General features: G+C 39.4%; 1 protein-coding gene across 9 annotated transcripts in view; it reads right to left on the reverse strand.

Annotated features, from left to right (window-relative positions):
- LOC117402130 (MHC class II regulatory factor RFX1-like) overlaps positions 1-14996 on the reverse strand; it is a 159970-nt gene that overhangs the window by 127406 nt on the left and 17568 nt on the right. For 6 of the 9 annotated variants that reach the window (XM_059007280.1, XM_059007273.1, XM_059007279.1 and 3 more), the window contains exons 1-2: positions 8306-8324; positions 6280-6573 (exon numbers count right to left, since the gene is read on the reverse strand). In XM_059007280.1, coding sequence (XP_058863263.1) covers positions 6280-6573; position 8306 — 295 coding nt within the window. In that variant the 5' untranslated portion in view covers positions 8307-8324. Of the gene's footprint in view, positions 1-6279; positions 6574-8305; positions 8325-10050; positions 10144-14996 lie in introns of those variants that run through there. The other 3 variants (XM_059007276.1, XM_059007277.1, XM_059007278.1) reach the window with 2 other exon arrangements.

Genomic DNA, 14996 nt, shown 5'->3' on the forward strand with positions numbered 1-14996 from the left:
ATCCAACCCTATAAAATGTTGACTTCAGTGACGGTTAAAAGAGTGCGACGTATATCTGATTATTTCATTTTGGCCTGTTCCAACCCTTGTCCGTTTTTCAGGGAACACAAAGATACAATGTCAAAAATACACAGCTGAAAGGACTGTGTTTTAAAATAAGTAGGCTTCCATTTAGATATACTGGAGTTGGTTTTGTTGGTACAGTATTATATATTCAACAGAAGTGGTATTTTAATTCAGAACAATATGATTCTGAAAATATCACTTGTCAAAAGAGACGAATGTGGACATGTGGACTGTAATACAGTACATACTTTTAAATCCGGTATGTATTGTTGCAGTATGTAAAACTCCCCATTAACGACCCAACAACAAAATGAAATCAAAATATTATCAATGCACAGAACTGCGTTAAACGTAAAAGGCAATGCAATTTAGAAAAAGATTTTAAAAACCACAGGTTTCCAGAATTAACAGTATCAAAAGTCAGTATTCAAAATTGCAGCACAGAGTGCTTGATAAGGCCCTAATGTCTCAGTTCACTTGCAAATGAAAATGCACAAAAGCAACTAAAGATCACAAATTAAAAAAAATACATCAAAAGTATCTCAAACAGTTTAATGATTAACTGTTTTACATTACAGTAGCTGGTCTCGTTCGCTTTGTTGTTGCTGCATTTTCATCAGGTGAAACTGGAGGAGGAAGCACTGTGTAACTGTACAATAAAGACTGATTTACGCATGCGAGAGAAAAAAGCAGACTGTGATAGATAATCCAATAAACTGTCACACTGAAGAGATGGGCTTTGTATCAGAAAACTGGTTAAGGAGTCGGACATCGCGTGTGACGGGTAAGTGCATTCATTTGTTACATAAATATATAATGGGAATTGATCTGTTTCTTAATACAAGGACAGTAAAACGTGACTGACGTGTATCTGAGTGTCGTATATCCGAGTGCTGAGTGTATATACAGAGGTCACGCTAACTGTTCTGTTCATGCGTTCCTGAAACGCACATGCCCAAAATTTTGCGTCCCATCCACCAGATACTAAACGATCAGTTGTTAACACAAAGGCTAACAAACTCCCGGGATGTGCATTTTGGTACATTTTTATGAATGTTTAAAACTCTGCTATACTGTAGTTTTAAACAATATCTGTCTGTGTATATATACATATAAACACTTTTTTTTTCTTTATGCTACATAGTAAACCATTCTCATAACAATGAGACGGGGTTCTAAGAACTGTTTGTTGCCTTCACCGACGTGTGTTTTTGTCTTTTTTTGCATTCCAATAACACGGACAGTAACAACATCACTGTGTCTGTGTCTTTTACATCTGCGTGTATATGCTTTTTTTTTGCCCGGCATCTTTTACATCTTGTCGTCTCGACAAACAAGCCACCGGTACTTACTTCATCTCCCATTTTTGTTTGAGTTTTTCTGCATTACTACTGCTTCGGTCACTGTAGTACTCGTACAGTCAGAAGTAGATGGCTGAGATGCAGATGGTGATCATGAGAATCCCCAGAAGATACTGACTGCTTAACCATATTGCCATAGAAACTGGTCTGGTGCCTAAAAGTAAATGTCTTTCTTAATATTGCTGCGTAAGCCAAATATGAGGATTATTGCTGCCACCTACAGGACTGGAGTGTACCTTAATCAAGGCTGTTATACTCCAGAAATGTGTTGTTTTTCTTCAATGGATTTACTTTCCGTCCAGGATGCAAAATTTTGCGTCAACACGATCTCTGTATGAATGTATTTCGACAAATATAACCAATGGCCCAAGCTGTTACTGGCAGGAAGCGAGACTCTACAGTTCAAGTGCTACAGCGCACATTTATTAACCCTATTACTGCCACATTTAAACATTCTAAACGGCAAACCATTTTTACTGTTGCTAGGATAGGTCAATTTAAACTGCCATAACTTCAAGGCATAAGGTTTAATGTATGTAAAAGTATATATTGTATTAATCCATTTGAGATACTCTTTGTTTTAATATAAGAGGCGGAGGGGTAGCGCTATACATAAGAAATAGTCTTGAAGCCCAGGTGTTAAATCAGGACAAAGAAAACAACGCCGAATCAATATGGGTCAGAATAATGGACAAAAATTCAAAGGGCATAATTATAGGAGCATGCTATAGACCGCTAAATTCAGACGCTGAGCAAAATAATCTGTTATACAATGACATTCGAAATGTGTGTAGCAAAGGAGAAGCCATACTAATGGTGGATTTCAACTTCCCCTGTATAAAATGGGAAAACCCGATGGGGGGCACAACGGACGAAATTGAAATGGTGGAAATGACAAATGACTGCTTCCTAACGCAATTTGTCAAGGCACCGACTAGAGGGGAGGCATGCCTTGATTTAGTCTTTTCAAATAACGAAGACAGAATAACTAAAACAGAGGTCAGAGAGCCATTGGCAAACTCAGACCACAACATGGTCTTATTTGAAGTATTTTTAAAACCCCAAAAGTAATGACTAAAGTTAAGGTTTACAATTTTAGAAAAGCAAACTATGAAGGTATGAAACAGAAACTAACAGAAGTAGATTGGAGTAAAATAGAGAAAACATCCACAGAAAAAGGATGGCTGTTTTTTAAAAATGTGGTACTAGAGGCGCAAAACAATTGCATCCCAAAAGTAGACAAATCTAAATCTAAAACAAAATGGCCAAAATGGTTTAATAGATCAATTAAAAAAATATTCAGCGAAAAAAGGCACTTTACAGAGCGTTTAAAAGGGTCCAAAAACAAAATACACAGAAAGAGTACTTGAAACTGCAAACGCAAGTCAAAAAGGAAGTTAGGAGGCCAAGAGAGAGATAGAAATGAACATTGCAATATTATAACAGCAAGAGAACATTCAAAGAGGAGGTTAAATGTCTAAGATACACAAATGGCAAAATCATAGACGAAGAAAAAAAATAGCAAATATATTAAATGATTACTTTTCACAGGTTTTTACAAAGAAGGACACGGACAACATGCTGCACATGTCCAGTTTTAAAATAACTTTAGCATAAAAGAGGCAGAAGTGTTAAAGGGACTAGGAGCTCTTAAAATAAACAAATCCCCTGGGCCGGATGAGATCCTCCCAATAGTACTCAAAGAAATGAAAGAAGTTATTTACAAACCGCTAACCAAGATCATGCAACAGTCTCTTGACACAGGTGTTTCCCTGCAGACTGCCAGGTAACTACAGACCAATAAGCCTGACTTCTATTATATGTAAACTTATGGAAACTATAATAAGATCCAAAATGGAAAATGACCTATATGGTAACAATATCCAGGGAGACAGTCAGCATGGTTTTAGGAAAGGGAGATCGTGTCTAACTAACCTACTTGGCTTTTTTGAGGATGCAACATTGACAATGGATAATTGCAAAGCATACGACATGGTTTATTTAGATTTCCAGAAAGCTTTTGACAAAGCCCTGCATAAAAGATTAATTCTCACACTGAACGCAGTAGGGATTCAAGGAAATGCATGCACATGGATTAGGGAGTGGTTAACAGGTAGAAAACAGAAAGTACTGATTAGAGGAGAAACCTCAAAATGGAGTGAGGTAACCAGTGGTGTACCACAGGGATCAGTGTTAGGTCCTCTGCTATTCCTAATCTACATTAATGATTTAGATTCTGGTATAGTAAGCAAACTTGTTAAATTTGCAGACGACACAAAAAATGGAGGAGTGGCAAACATTGTTGCAGCAGCAAAGGTCATTCAAAATGATCTAGACAGCATTCAGAACTGGGCAGAAACATGGGAGATACTGAAATTAAAGAAGGGAACTATGAAAAAGGAGTTTATGTTGACTCAGAAATGTCTTCATCTAGACAATGTGGGGAAGCTATAAAAAAAGGCCAACAAGATGCTTGGATATATTGTGAGAAGTGTTGAATTTAAATCAAGGGAAGTAATGTTAAAACTCTACAATACATTAGTAAGACCTCACCTAGAATATTGTGTTCAGTTCTGGTCACCTCATTACAAAAAGGATATTGCTGCTCTAGAAAGAGTGCAAAGAAGAGCAACCAGAATTATCCCAGGTTTAAAAGGCATGTCGTATGCAGACAGGCTAAAAGAATTGAATCTATTCAGTCTTGAACAAAGACGACTACGCTGCGATCTTATTCAAACATTCAAAATCCTAAAAGGTATAGACAATGTCAACCCGGGGGACTTCTTTAACTTGAAAAAAGAAAAAAGGACCAGGGGTCATAAATGGAGATTAGATAAAGGGGCATTCAGAACAGAAAATAGGAGGCACTTTTTTACACAGAGAATTGTGAGGGTCTGGAACCAACTCCCCAGTAATGTTGTTGAAGCCGACACCCTGGGATCCTTCAAGAAGCTGCTTGATGAGATTCTGGGGTCAATAAGCTACTAACAACCAAACGAGCAAGATGGGCTGAATGGCCTCCTCTCGTTTGTAAACTTTCTTATGTTCTCTTCTTATGTTCTTATAATGTTTACGTTAGACCTTTGCCCTCCCATCCCCCACCAACCCCATGGTCGCATAACTTAATCATGTAAGATGGCAGCCACAAAATAGAAAAAAATATTTTTGTTCTAGGCGGCCAACCTGAGAGAAACTGAAATATTGCAGGATGAACATTTTTGATGCACACATTTTCATGAACATGAGATTAAGAGGAACACATTAATGGTAATATTATATCAGAGGGCTATAAGATAAAAATAAGATTTGATACTAAATATGATTGGCAAGCAAAAACCAGACCAACAGCGCAACGCCCACAAAACCACCTGATTTCTCGTTATCCATGACCAAATAAAGATACAAAAACGTATCATACAATCGTCATCGCTGGGCTTCAGGGTGGTGTCGTTTTCAAAGAAATCCATTATTTTGAATAGGAGAATAACAGTGGTAAAGTCAGTGTGCACAGCTGGGCCGATTAGATCGGCACGTACATTCTAAAAGCAACACTTGGGCCGATTAGATCGGCCCGTGCCAGTTATAGGGTTACACAAAAAAACACAGGAACAAATAAAACGGGCATGAAAGCCAAAATTAAGTTTCAAACAAAAGATTAAACCGTTGTAGGGTGGGCAAAAGATTTCTGCTCCCCTTTGTACACTCCCCAATTAGCACTCAATTACCTAATTTGGGAATGGTCACACCTGTGATTCTTGGCAGGGACAGAATTAGCCCCATCTCTGCCAACCTTACATTTCCACACACACTATTTACTCAAGCGCACATGGCCTCTGAGACAGTGTAGCTGGGCCCTCTGGCAGTGGCGAAGCTGGCAGTGGAGTGGTGCACTCCACCAGCGATGATGCTGGCCATGGTGATTCTGGCAGTGGTGTTGGGCACTCCGGCAGTGGCGATGCTGGCACTGGCTTGGAGACGGCAGCAGCTCCTCCCCCTTTGGCACTGGAGATGGCAATGGCTTTCCCCTTAGACTCTGGGGACAGCAGGGCTTTTCCCTCTGCTCGCCTTTCGGGTAGGTCATTCCTCCTTCTTGGGCATTCGGCAGGTAGCTTCTCCTCCTGATATTGGAAGGGGCAGCATACCACCAAATGCTCGAACTCCCCGCAGACGAGGCACAAACTTTTGTCCTCAAGGCAGGTGAGGAGGGCATATAATCCGCTGTCCCACACGGGGCTTGGAAGGCAGAAGGACCAGGTTGCCTTTTCAGGGGTTTTGAGCTTCACTCCTTCACCAGGGGATACTGCAGCGAGACGGCAGTGGTTGTTGGGCAACCAGGCGAAACCAAATCGGTTGCATCCCCAACTTCCTTTCCGTAGGCCACCATAAAGCCCTCCCTAACCCTTTATATGGACACTCCACAGTACGGTGCCCAAACTCCATAGAGGCCCTGCAAAGGGAAGCGTCTTTGGCTGCCAACTGCATTTGTAGTTCGTACCAGCCAATTTAATTTTTTTATTTTTTTATCTGCAGTCCTGCTCTGAGTCTCAAGGGGGTGCTATCCTGCCACTGACACCACATGTCACAGGGTAGTGTCATGGCCCAAGCTGTTACTGGCAGGAAGAGAGACCCAGAGTCAAGAAGCTGCAGTTTGAAGCACTAAAGCGCACATTTATTAAACAAACACAGAAACAAATAAATGGGCATGAGGACCAAAATAAAGTCGCAAACAAAACACAGTTACACTAACGTTCATTACACTTTGCTCCGCTTTTACTATGGAAAACTCTTCTAAGGGCCTGTGTTCTAAGTATCTCCCCTCACACGCTGTGCTTCCCCTTTGTAGCTTCCTTACCGGTGACAGTGACAACGATGTACTGTGGGGACGGCTGTGTGGAGCTGGACTGGGGTGATGCGCTCTGCACCTCACTCACGTACTGCAGGGTTTGCTGAGGTGGGGCTGCCTGTGTCTGTGCCTGAGTGGGAGGAGGGGGGGCCTGTTTCTGCACTGCCGGGGGCTGCGGGGGGGCTGGCAGGGACGTGTCCGTGACGTACTGCGTTGGAGCGGGCTGCGACTGGGACTGTCCCCCCTGCAGCTCTGAGACGTAGGCCTGACTTGCCATGCCAGGACCAGGGCTCTCCACCGTCACTGCAGAAAAAACAGGGAGAAGACAGGGTTAGAGACAGGGGCAAGACGGGAAGGGACTGGGAGTGAACTCAGGGAAAAGCAGGGTTGAGACTGGAGGAGAAACAGGGGCAAAGCAGGGTTAGAGACAAGGGAGATAGATTGAGTGGTTCTGGGATCTGTTGCTACAATATTGAGTTATACTAGTTTTTTTGTTTTCTCTATAACTGTCTGTACCCTGCTTTTAACTTGCTTTGAGCTTGTCCGGAGAATCCTCTGCCTAACACTGAAATCACTTCCGCATTCCATTCTAACCAAGTGAAAATGTGGCCTTTTAACTCAGCCGTAGAGAGGGTTGGGCCAGCAGTGGAACATTTACCTGCTTGAATTTCTCAGATCAGTGGCATAGTGTACACATATCCCATAGAGCTGGAAAAACATTTGATTACAACCGACTACAGGACTGGAAATAAGGCTCCCATTGCAAAGCAGTTTGATCCACTCCCAGTTTTACTGTGAGTTTAAGAAGACACACCTGAGCTTGTTACTATACCCTGAGGCTAATTTAAGCTTGTAGAAAAACCTGGAATGGGGTAAACTGCTATGCAATAGAAGTCTTATTTCCAACCCTGGATTACCAATAAAAAGGACATCCACACCACACTGTGGACCCACATTGCAAGGTGAATCATCTGTTTCTAACACAATAACTTGTGTCTGCTGGGCAGGGTGGGCGTCTGACTCTATATGAACTAATTTTTCAGAAACAGTGTCTCGAGATGAAATGCCTTTCAAAGTAGTTTCCCCAGGGCTATGCATTGTACAGACACTGGCTTGAACAAGTCTCAACACAAAGGTAGCACATATCTGCTTACACTGCTGAGTTTACTCTACTTCACTGACATTGCTGCATCTGTATGAGAGTTTCATCACAGTGTTGTAGCTAGCTGTATTATCCCTACTCTCTGTCCCTCCAGACAAGCCTACTCTTTAGCCAGTGTCTATAGATCATTAAGGGTTTTCAAAAGCTGCTTTCTCCAAATCGAATTTTATTGAAAAAATTTTTAAGGAAGAAAAAAAAAAACAACAACAACAACAACAACAACACAGGTTACAATTCTAAAACATATCAGAAAAAAAAAATTATACTGCCTTATCAAAGCCCCTAAATAATTTGCTTATTGTTGGTTTACTAACTTGCTTTCTGTAAAAATAATTAATGCTGTTAACTAGGGATGTTTTTAAAGTTTAAACATTTAAATGTTTACCAACAGTTCAAAATGTTGAGTTGCGTGCTAAACGTTTCACCATCGTCAAAGATATGCATGTTAAATATCAGCTGTAGTGTTTATATAGCAGGATGTGTGCAGTGGGAGGTTATTCATTTATTAAGTCCTATTAGAGCCTTAAAGGTCTGAGATGCTCTGTAATCGAGAGAAGGCATGACACCCCCTCGCCCCCCTGCAGGGATCTGAACTAATTCCTGATCGGTTTAACGAGATGCACGGGATTGTAAAGAAGTCAATTTAACAGAGCAGAGAGAAAACTTACCTGGATTAGTAAAGGCTAGCTGCTCAAACCTAGGGATACTGCATTAATAAAACACCAACAAATCCAGCTGGATTCAGACAGGCTGGTTTCAAGATAGCAACATTAACATCAGTAATGGAAAGTCTATAAAGATCATGAGCAGGTACAATGGGTTTTCCATAAGCCAATTAATGGTGTAACAATTTAAATGATAATTTGATCTTACTATGTATCAGACAAGCAGCCCAGGGCCATCACATGTATCGTGATATGTATCGTATGGTGATATCACTGTATCATTGCACCCCAACTTCCGATATTATACAATAGTGTTAGGAACCTGACAACAGAAAAGGACGCAGTCATTGATATACCAATTACAGTACACGTTTAAAGAGTGAGCAAGGCGTAGACAAGAGTGCAGAATGTTTAAATCAATGCAATGCTTTATAGAGACAGGTAGACTTGGTCTGAGTAAGTATTCTGGGCTTCAGCGTTTTGCACTAGCTGTGCTTGTACTGTATTGTATGCGCTGTGTAACATGAGCAGCCCCCTCTGATGCAGTCCTCCTGCTTTGATCTGCCATGGATGTGATTTCAGAGCTCCTTCCCAAGTCCTAAAGATAACCAAGGGTGGCCTCGCTCACTATCTGTGTAAAAAATGATATATATTTAAAGGCTCAAAGGCCAGCAAACACAGAAATCCAGGTATATCAGGGTCAATTGATCTTAATAGTGGCAGGTTTAAAAACATCTAACAGTAAATATGGGTGTTTCTCTAATGTAGTTTTTGTCTTTAGAAGTAATTAAAAGTGATATTTTTTTGGTCCTATAAAAATTTTCATATTAATTAGAAGTGACGTCCCCATTGGAATCTATAAGCAGCAGCTACACTTATAATTGCATCTCACACACAACAGGTTCTATAAAAACAGATTGAGTATGTCAATGTCAGATTTTCATCATCATTTTTTATAATATGTGTATAAGTGTGTGGTGGCTACCTCTAATCAAGTTCAGAGTGTACTTTCTCATGTTCTTTGTATGACACACAGCAAAGAGTGCACAAGAAATAAACTCTCAACTTGATTAGAGGGAGACACATAGCCTATATGTTAAAGCTATTGGAATTGACTTAATTTCTATTTAATAATGGTCTTGGTTTTTACTTAATTTCTATATGATAATGACACTGATTTTGACCTTGTATGAGGTTTACTTCACTTGGTGGTAAGGCTATGGTGATGTATGGAACCACTGAATCGTTTGATCACTATCGATGGTCAAGCATGTGCATTGTGGTTTTATTTTGTTTTCTTTGTGTGCTACTTTTGACAAACATCCCAGAAACGTAGTCCCCATCGAGCGGCAGGTTGCAAACAAGCTGCGTTCCTCTTTAAAAGCAAACATTTTGGATGCTCTCCTGTTCTTAACAAAATAAAAAAGACCCTAAAATACTGGACTGTTTTTGTAAATAAGTATTGTTGTTGCCAGTGCTCCAGATAAGCTGCGTACTGGGTGTTTTACGCATTCAAAAAATATGAATTATGTATGTGTTGGCGGGCCGGTGTAAGAACTGCATTTTGAATGCAAGTTTGGCATGGATGGGGTTAAGTCTATCCCTGCCAACAATCGCATGGGGAATATGGCCATTCCCCAAATAGGTAATTGAGTGCTGATTGGGGAATGACCACATGTATATAGGGAAGCCAAGTCCTTTGTTTGGTTGAAGGAGTTTGGGGTGAGTTTGTGCTGTTTCTTATTTTTTTCAGCCTACCAGTGTGTATTCTTTTGTTTAAACCTTTCATTTTGGCCCCTGTGCCGTGCTTGTTTGTTCTTGTGTTTATTTTGTGTTTTGTTTAATAAAAGTGTGCATCAGCACTTTAAACTGCAGCTTCCCTGTCTCTGAGTCTCTTTCCTTCCAGGTAACAGCTTGGGCTGTGCCACTATCCTGCCACAGTATGATACTTACATTGAAAGAATTCGCAGAGCAATTTTGCTGCACAGCTGAGTTCACATGTTATCAAGCTCCTTGTACTTCGTTAGTTCCCGGCATCTCGATGGTCAGTTGTGAATATACTGCATGTGGTAGCTACAGAATGGATTAGAAATGCAGGGATAGCTTATTGTAACCTGCCTGGGAACTGCTAGACACTAGACCAATACGTTTGGGTTGAAAAAACAAAAGTACGGTTGAATCCACTCCCTTGCAATGCGTGTTTGTGACTGGTGAATAAGAGACAGAATTCTTGATCCTTAGGATTTCTCAGCACCGTCTTAGTTCCTCTCAGCTTAACCTACCAATTTACCCATCTGTCAACTGAATTTTTGGAAGGTAAATCTATATAATAAATACAATATTCTGTGTTTGGAAAGAGTTGGGATGGTTTATATTGCTCAGTAAGGAATAAAATATGATCATTTCTTTATTTACATTTGTGCAGTATCAGTAGTTTTTTAAAAAAAAAATTACAAATATATAGTATATTCTGCAGGCCTTTTGTGAAATATATTTAGGGCTTCTGATTTTCGGTTTTAACCGATAAACACCCCCGATACAAAAAAATATAAAATTTGGTGTATATCCAATAAACACTGGAAATGGTGACTCAATTCACATCGACACTTACCCATTTCCAGGTAAAAAAATGTAATAAAATAAGCTACAAAAAAATAAAAATAAACTTTCCCAGTGCAGTTGACTCCTTCCTGACTTGAGCTGTATCTCTCATTGATTTGTTCGGAATACTTTAAACCAGCCTACTACTGAGTGGCAGCAAATTCCTACATTTCCAGTGGAGGATTATATGCGCTTGAGAGTTTTAAAACAAGATTACAATTAGAAATGGAGTATTGTTCTTGTTTGCGAGATTTAAAGCTATATTACAGTTCAATAGGGAGGATTTACATGCTCGTGGAATTTAAAACAGAATTACAAATTGTGGTAATGTAAAAAAATGCCTAAAAACACACAAAGTACCCAGAAGAATATGTTCGTGACCATAAGGATTTCGTTGTGGAGGACAGCAAAGGAAAGAAGGTACAAGTGTTGAAGTACTGTCGAGTTAGTATACATATTGTAACAAATGCACAAGAATTTGGGGTATCTACAAAAAACTCAACACAGAAAAATGTAATTAATAAACACTTAAAAACAGAAGCCCTAAGTATATTCCATCTGCAGCGTTGGAATTAATATATATATATATATATATATATATATATATATATATATATATATATATATATATATATATATATATATTTGTGTTTATTTCCTTTGCTTTACAGCCATACTGTTTGTGGTCAAAAAAGCAAATAAGAATAATTGCTGTGTTTGTTTTTATTGTAAGACCAAGTTTTTGTACAGTAGTTCAAAGTAACATTACAGTTAAAATGTATGGTTGTAGTTAATGCATACCCTATGAATTAGCATTAAAGTATGTACAGTATTTATTGAAAGTACTCACGACTTTAAGGTAATGTTGCATTTTATTCATATAAAATGCATTTTACTCACATAGGGTCAATTACAACGAACATGCAGATTTAATACAGAGCTGCGTACTACGTTGCGGACTAGCTAATATGGTACTCTCTCAGGATCATCCCCAGCTGCGTACTAACTGAGTACCAATTGCAATAAAAAAAGATGGGGATCAAAGTTAGGGACAAGCCGATCCCCAGCTTTTGTAAAGAGCTCAGGGTTAAAAGCTCTTTATTGCAGTGTACTACCAAACAGAAACTGGGGGGGGGAGGGCACTTGCTTCCAGCGAATTATATTTTAGTGTTATTTTCATTACAAGATCGAAATTATAATATATATATTATATATATATATATATATATATATATATATATATATATATATATATGCCAGTGCCTTGCATAAGTGTTCACCCCCCTTGGACTTTTTCACAGTTTGTACTGTTATAACCTGTTATTAAAATTGATTTAATTAGGATTTTATGTCACTGATCTACACAAAATAGTCCATAATGTCGAAGTGGGGAAAAAAATCTACATATTTTTCAAAATTATTTACAAATAAAAAACTGAAAAGTCTTGATTGCATAAGTATTCCCCCCCTTTGCTGTGACACCCCTAAATAAGCTCTGGTGCAACCAATTGCCTTCAGAAGTCACATAATTAGTTGAATGGCGTCCACCTGTGTGCAATTAAAGTGTCACATGATCTCAGATTAAATACACCTGTTTCTGGAAGGCCCCAGAGTTTGTTAGAGAGCATATCTAAACAAACAGCATCATGAAGACCAAGGAGCTATCAAAACAAGTCCGGGATTAAGTTCTGGAGAAGCACCAATCAGGGTTGGGTTATAAAAAAATATCCCAAACTTTGAACATCCCCCGGAGCGCCGTTAAATCCATTATTAAAAAATGGAAAGAATATGGCACAATCGCGACTCTGCCTAGAGAAGGCTGTCCACCAAAACTCAGTGACCAGGTAAGGAGGGCATTAGTCAGAGAAGCAACCAAGAGGCCAATGGTAACTCTGAAGGAGCTGGAGTGGAGAAACCGTCCATGGGACAACTATAACCCGGACGCACCACAAGCTGGGCTTTATGGAAGAGTGGCGAGAAGAAAGCCATTGCTGAAAAAAACCCATATCAAATCCTGTTTGGATTTTGCCAAAAGGCATGTGGGAGACACAGCAAACATGTGGAAAAAGGTTCTCTGGTCTGATGAGACCAAAATTGAACTTTTTGGCTTTAGCGCAAAACGCTGAAAAAAGAAACAAGGACCAGGGTTCACAAATGGAGATTAGATAAAGGGGCATTCAGAACAGAAAATAGGAGGCACTTTTTTACACAGAGAATTGAGGTCTGGAACCAACTCCCCAGCAATGTTGTTGAAGCTGACACCCTGGGATCCTTCAAGAAGCTGCTTGATGAGATTCTGGGATCAATAAGCTACTAACAACCAAACGAGCAAGATGGGCTGAATGGCCTCCTCTCGTTTGTAAACTTTCTTATGTTCTTATATTATAAGACAGCAGACTATATATGCTCACGTAGACAGCCAGACGGCAGTTTTCCACTTTAAACTTTCTTATGTTTTTATGTTCTTAGTTGTTCCCGAAGATGAGCAATCTTCACTTAGATTTACTTGTTTAATTATTGAATGATGAAAATAAGACATTTTTAGAGGAGTTATGCATAATCTGATATCATTGAATTGATGTACATTAATAGTTTTCAATAATTTAGTAGCGATTTGGTATGTTACATATTCAGTATATTATCAGTAGTTCTAAAAGTAGTACTTCTGTTAGTTTTGGTCACGTTTTCTAAGGACATCGATACATCTGCTGTTTTGGAAAATGATGCATCGATGGTAATAAAGGAGGCCTTGTCCCAGCCTTACTTGGTGGTGCTGTATTGACTTTCCTGGGAGCTGGGTCGTTATCCAGCAGCAGCTGACCTGTTATCTGAAGCCTGCCTGCCTGCTCCAGATGACTCAATCAGCTGCCAGTGTTAATGATACCTCCTCTCCCTCCCCCACCCTGCCTGCCTGCCTGTTTGGTCAGAGGGCTAAAAGAGCACAGGGCTCAGGTTACAGTGCACTAAATGTTGAAATACAAACTTCCTCCCCAGCTAGTGAGCCTTTCCTCTGCTTTCCAAGAGGCAAGTTTTTAATTAACTCCCTATTATTAAAGACATTGAAAATAATGCTACACAACAAAAAAAAAAAACTACATACATACAGTCAGCACTCACATATCCGACCCTATACAATTTTGACTTCAGTGACACTTAACAGAGTGTAACGCATATCCGATTTCATGGCCCTTTCCAACCCCTGTCCGTTTTTCAGGGAACACAAAAAAGATACAATGTCAAAAATACATAGCATAAAAGGACTGTGTTTTAAAATAAGTAGGCTTCCACTTAAATCAGTGTTGGGACAAATATCTGAATATTCAATCAATTTGTTTTTGACATGTATTTGAATACAAAAATCAGATGGTCGTATTTGCTACAAATGACAAATACCTTGCACTTATTTACCGCCTGACCAGAATTTACGCGACAGTTTAAAAAAAAAAAAAAGAGCTCTGTGTGATAAGTGGGATTAATTATACATATATAAAACACAGGATCAACACAGCAGCTCTTGAGCCTCTATTGAAGTTTTAGACAGCAAAAAGTAAACAAACCAGATTATGCACTCACACTCATAGTGATCTCTATGGAACACCATCTGGGACAAAAACGCGTTGTGCTGCTTTAGAGCGATAGAAGGATATTACCACCTCCATGCTTGACAGTAGGTATGGTGTTCTCTAGGACACTCTAGGACATTCACTTTCTTGTTTTTAAGCTACTCCAGTGTCGCTTTGGCTGTTGTTTCATCGGACCACAGAATCTTTTGCCACATCTTTTCAGAGTCTCCCACATGCCTTTTTGCAAATTCCAAGCAGGATTTTACATGGGCTTTTTTTCAGAAATGGCTTCCTTCTTGCCACTCTTCCATACAGGCCACATTTGTGGAGTACCTGAGCTATTGTTGACACATGGACAGTTTCTTCCATCTCAAAGATCCGTGGTTGTCTGTTCTTGACTTTTCCTAAATACATGTATTAAATACCCTGACGCCGTTTGAAAGTCAGAATCGCAAAAATAAAAAAGTTATGAGCACTTCTACCTAGAACCTTCAAAAGTAGTCATTTTGGCGGCTTGTTACAATACATGCTTTTATTGTCAATATGACCGACAATACGATATTTTTTATATGTATACAAGCCAGTTTGTTATCTCTACCTCCACTGAGTTTACAGCAGTATGTATTTGAATAGAATATTGCTCTTGAAGTCTAGATATGTGTTATCCAAATGTCTATTGTAATCCTATCATTCCTTGGAAAACTGCCGTCTGGCTGTCTACGTGAGCATATATAG

Source organism: Acipenser ruthenus, chromosome 34 (assembly GCF_902713425.1).
Source record: "Acipenser ruthenus chromosome 34, fAciRut3.2 maternal haplotype, whole genome shotgun sequence".
Lineage (NCBI taxonomy): Eukaryota > Metazoa > Chordata > Actinopteri > Acipenseriformes > Acipenseridae > Acipenser > Acipenser ruthenus.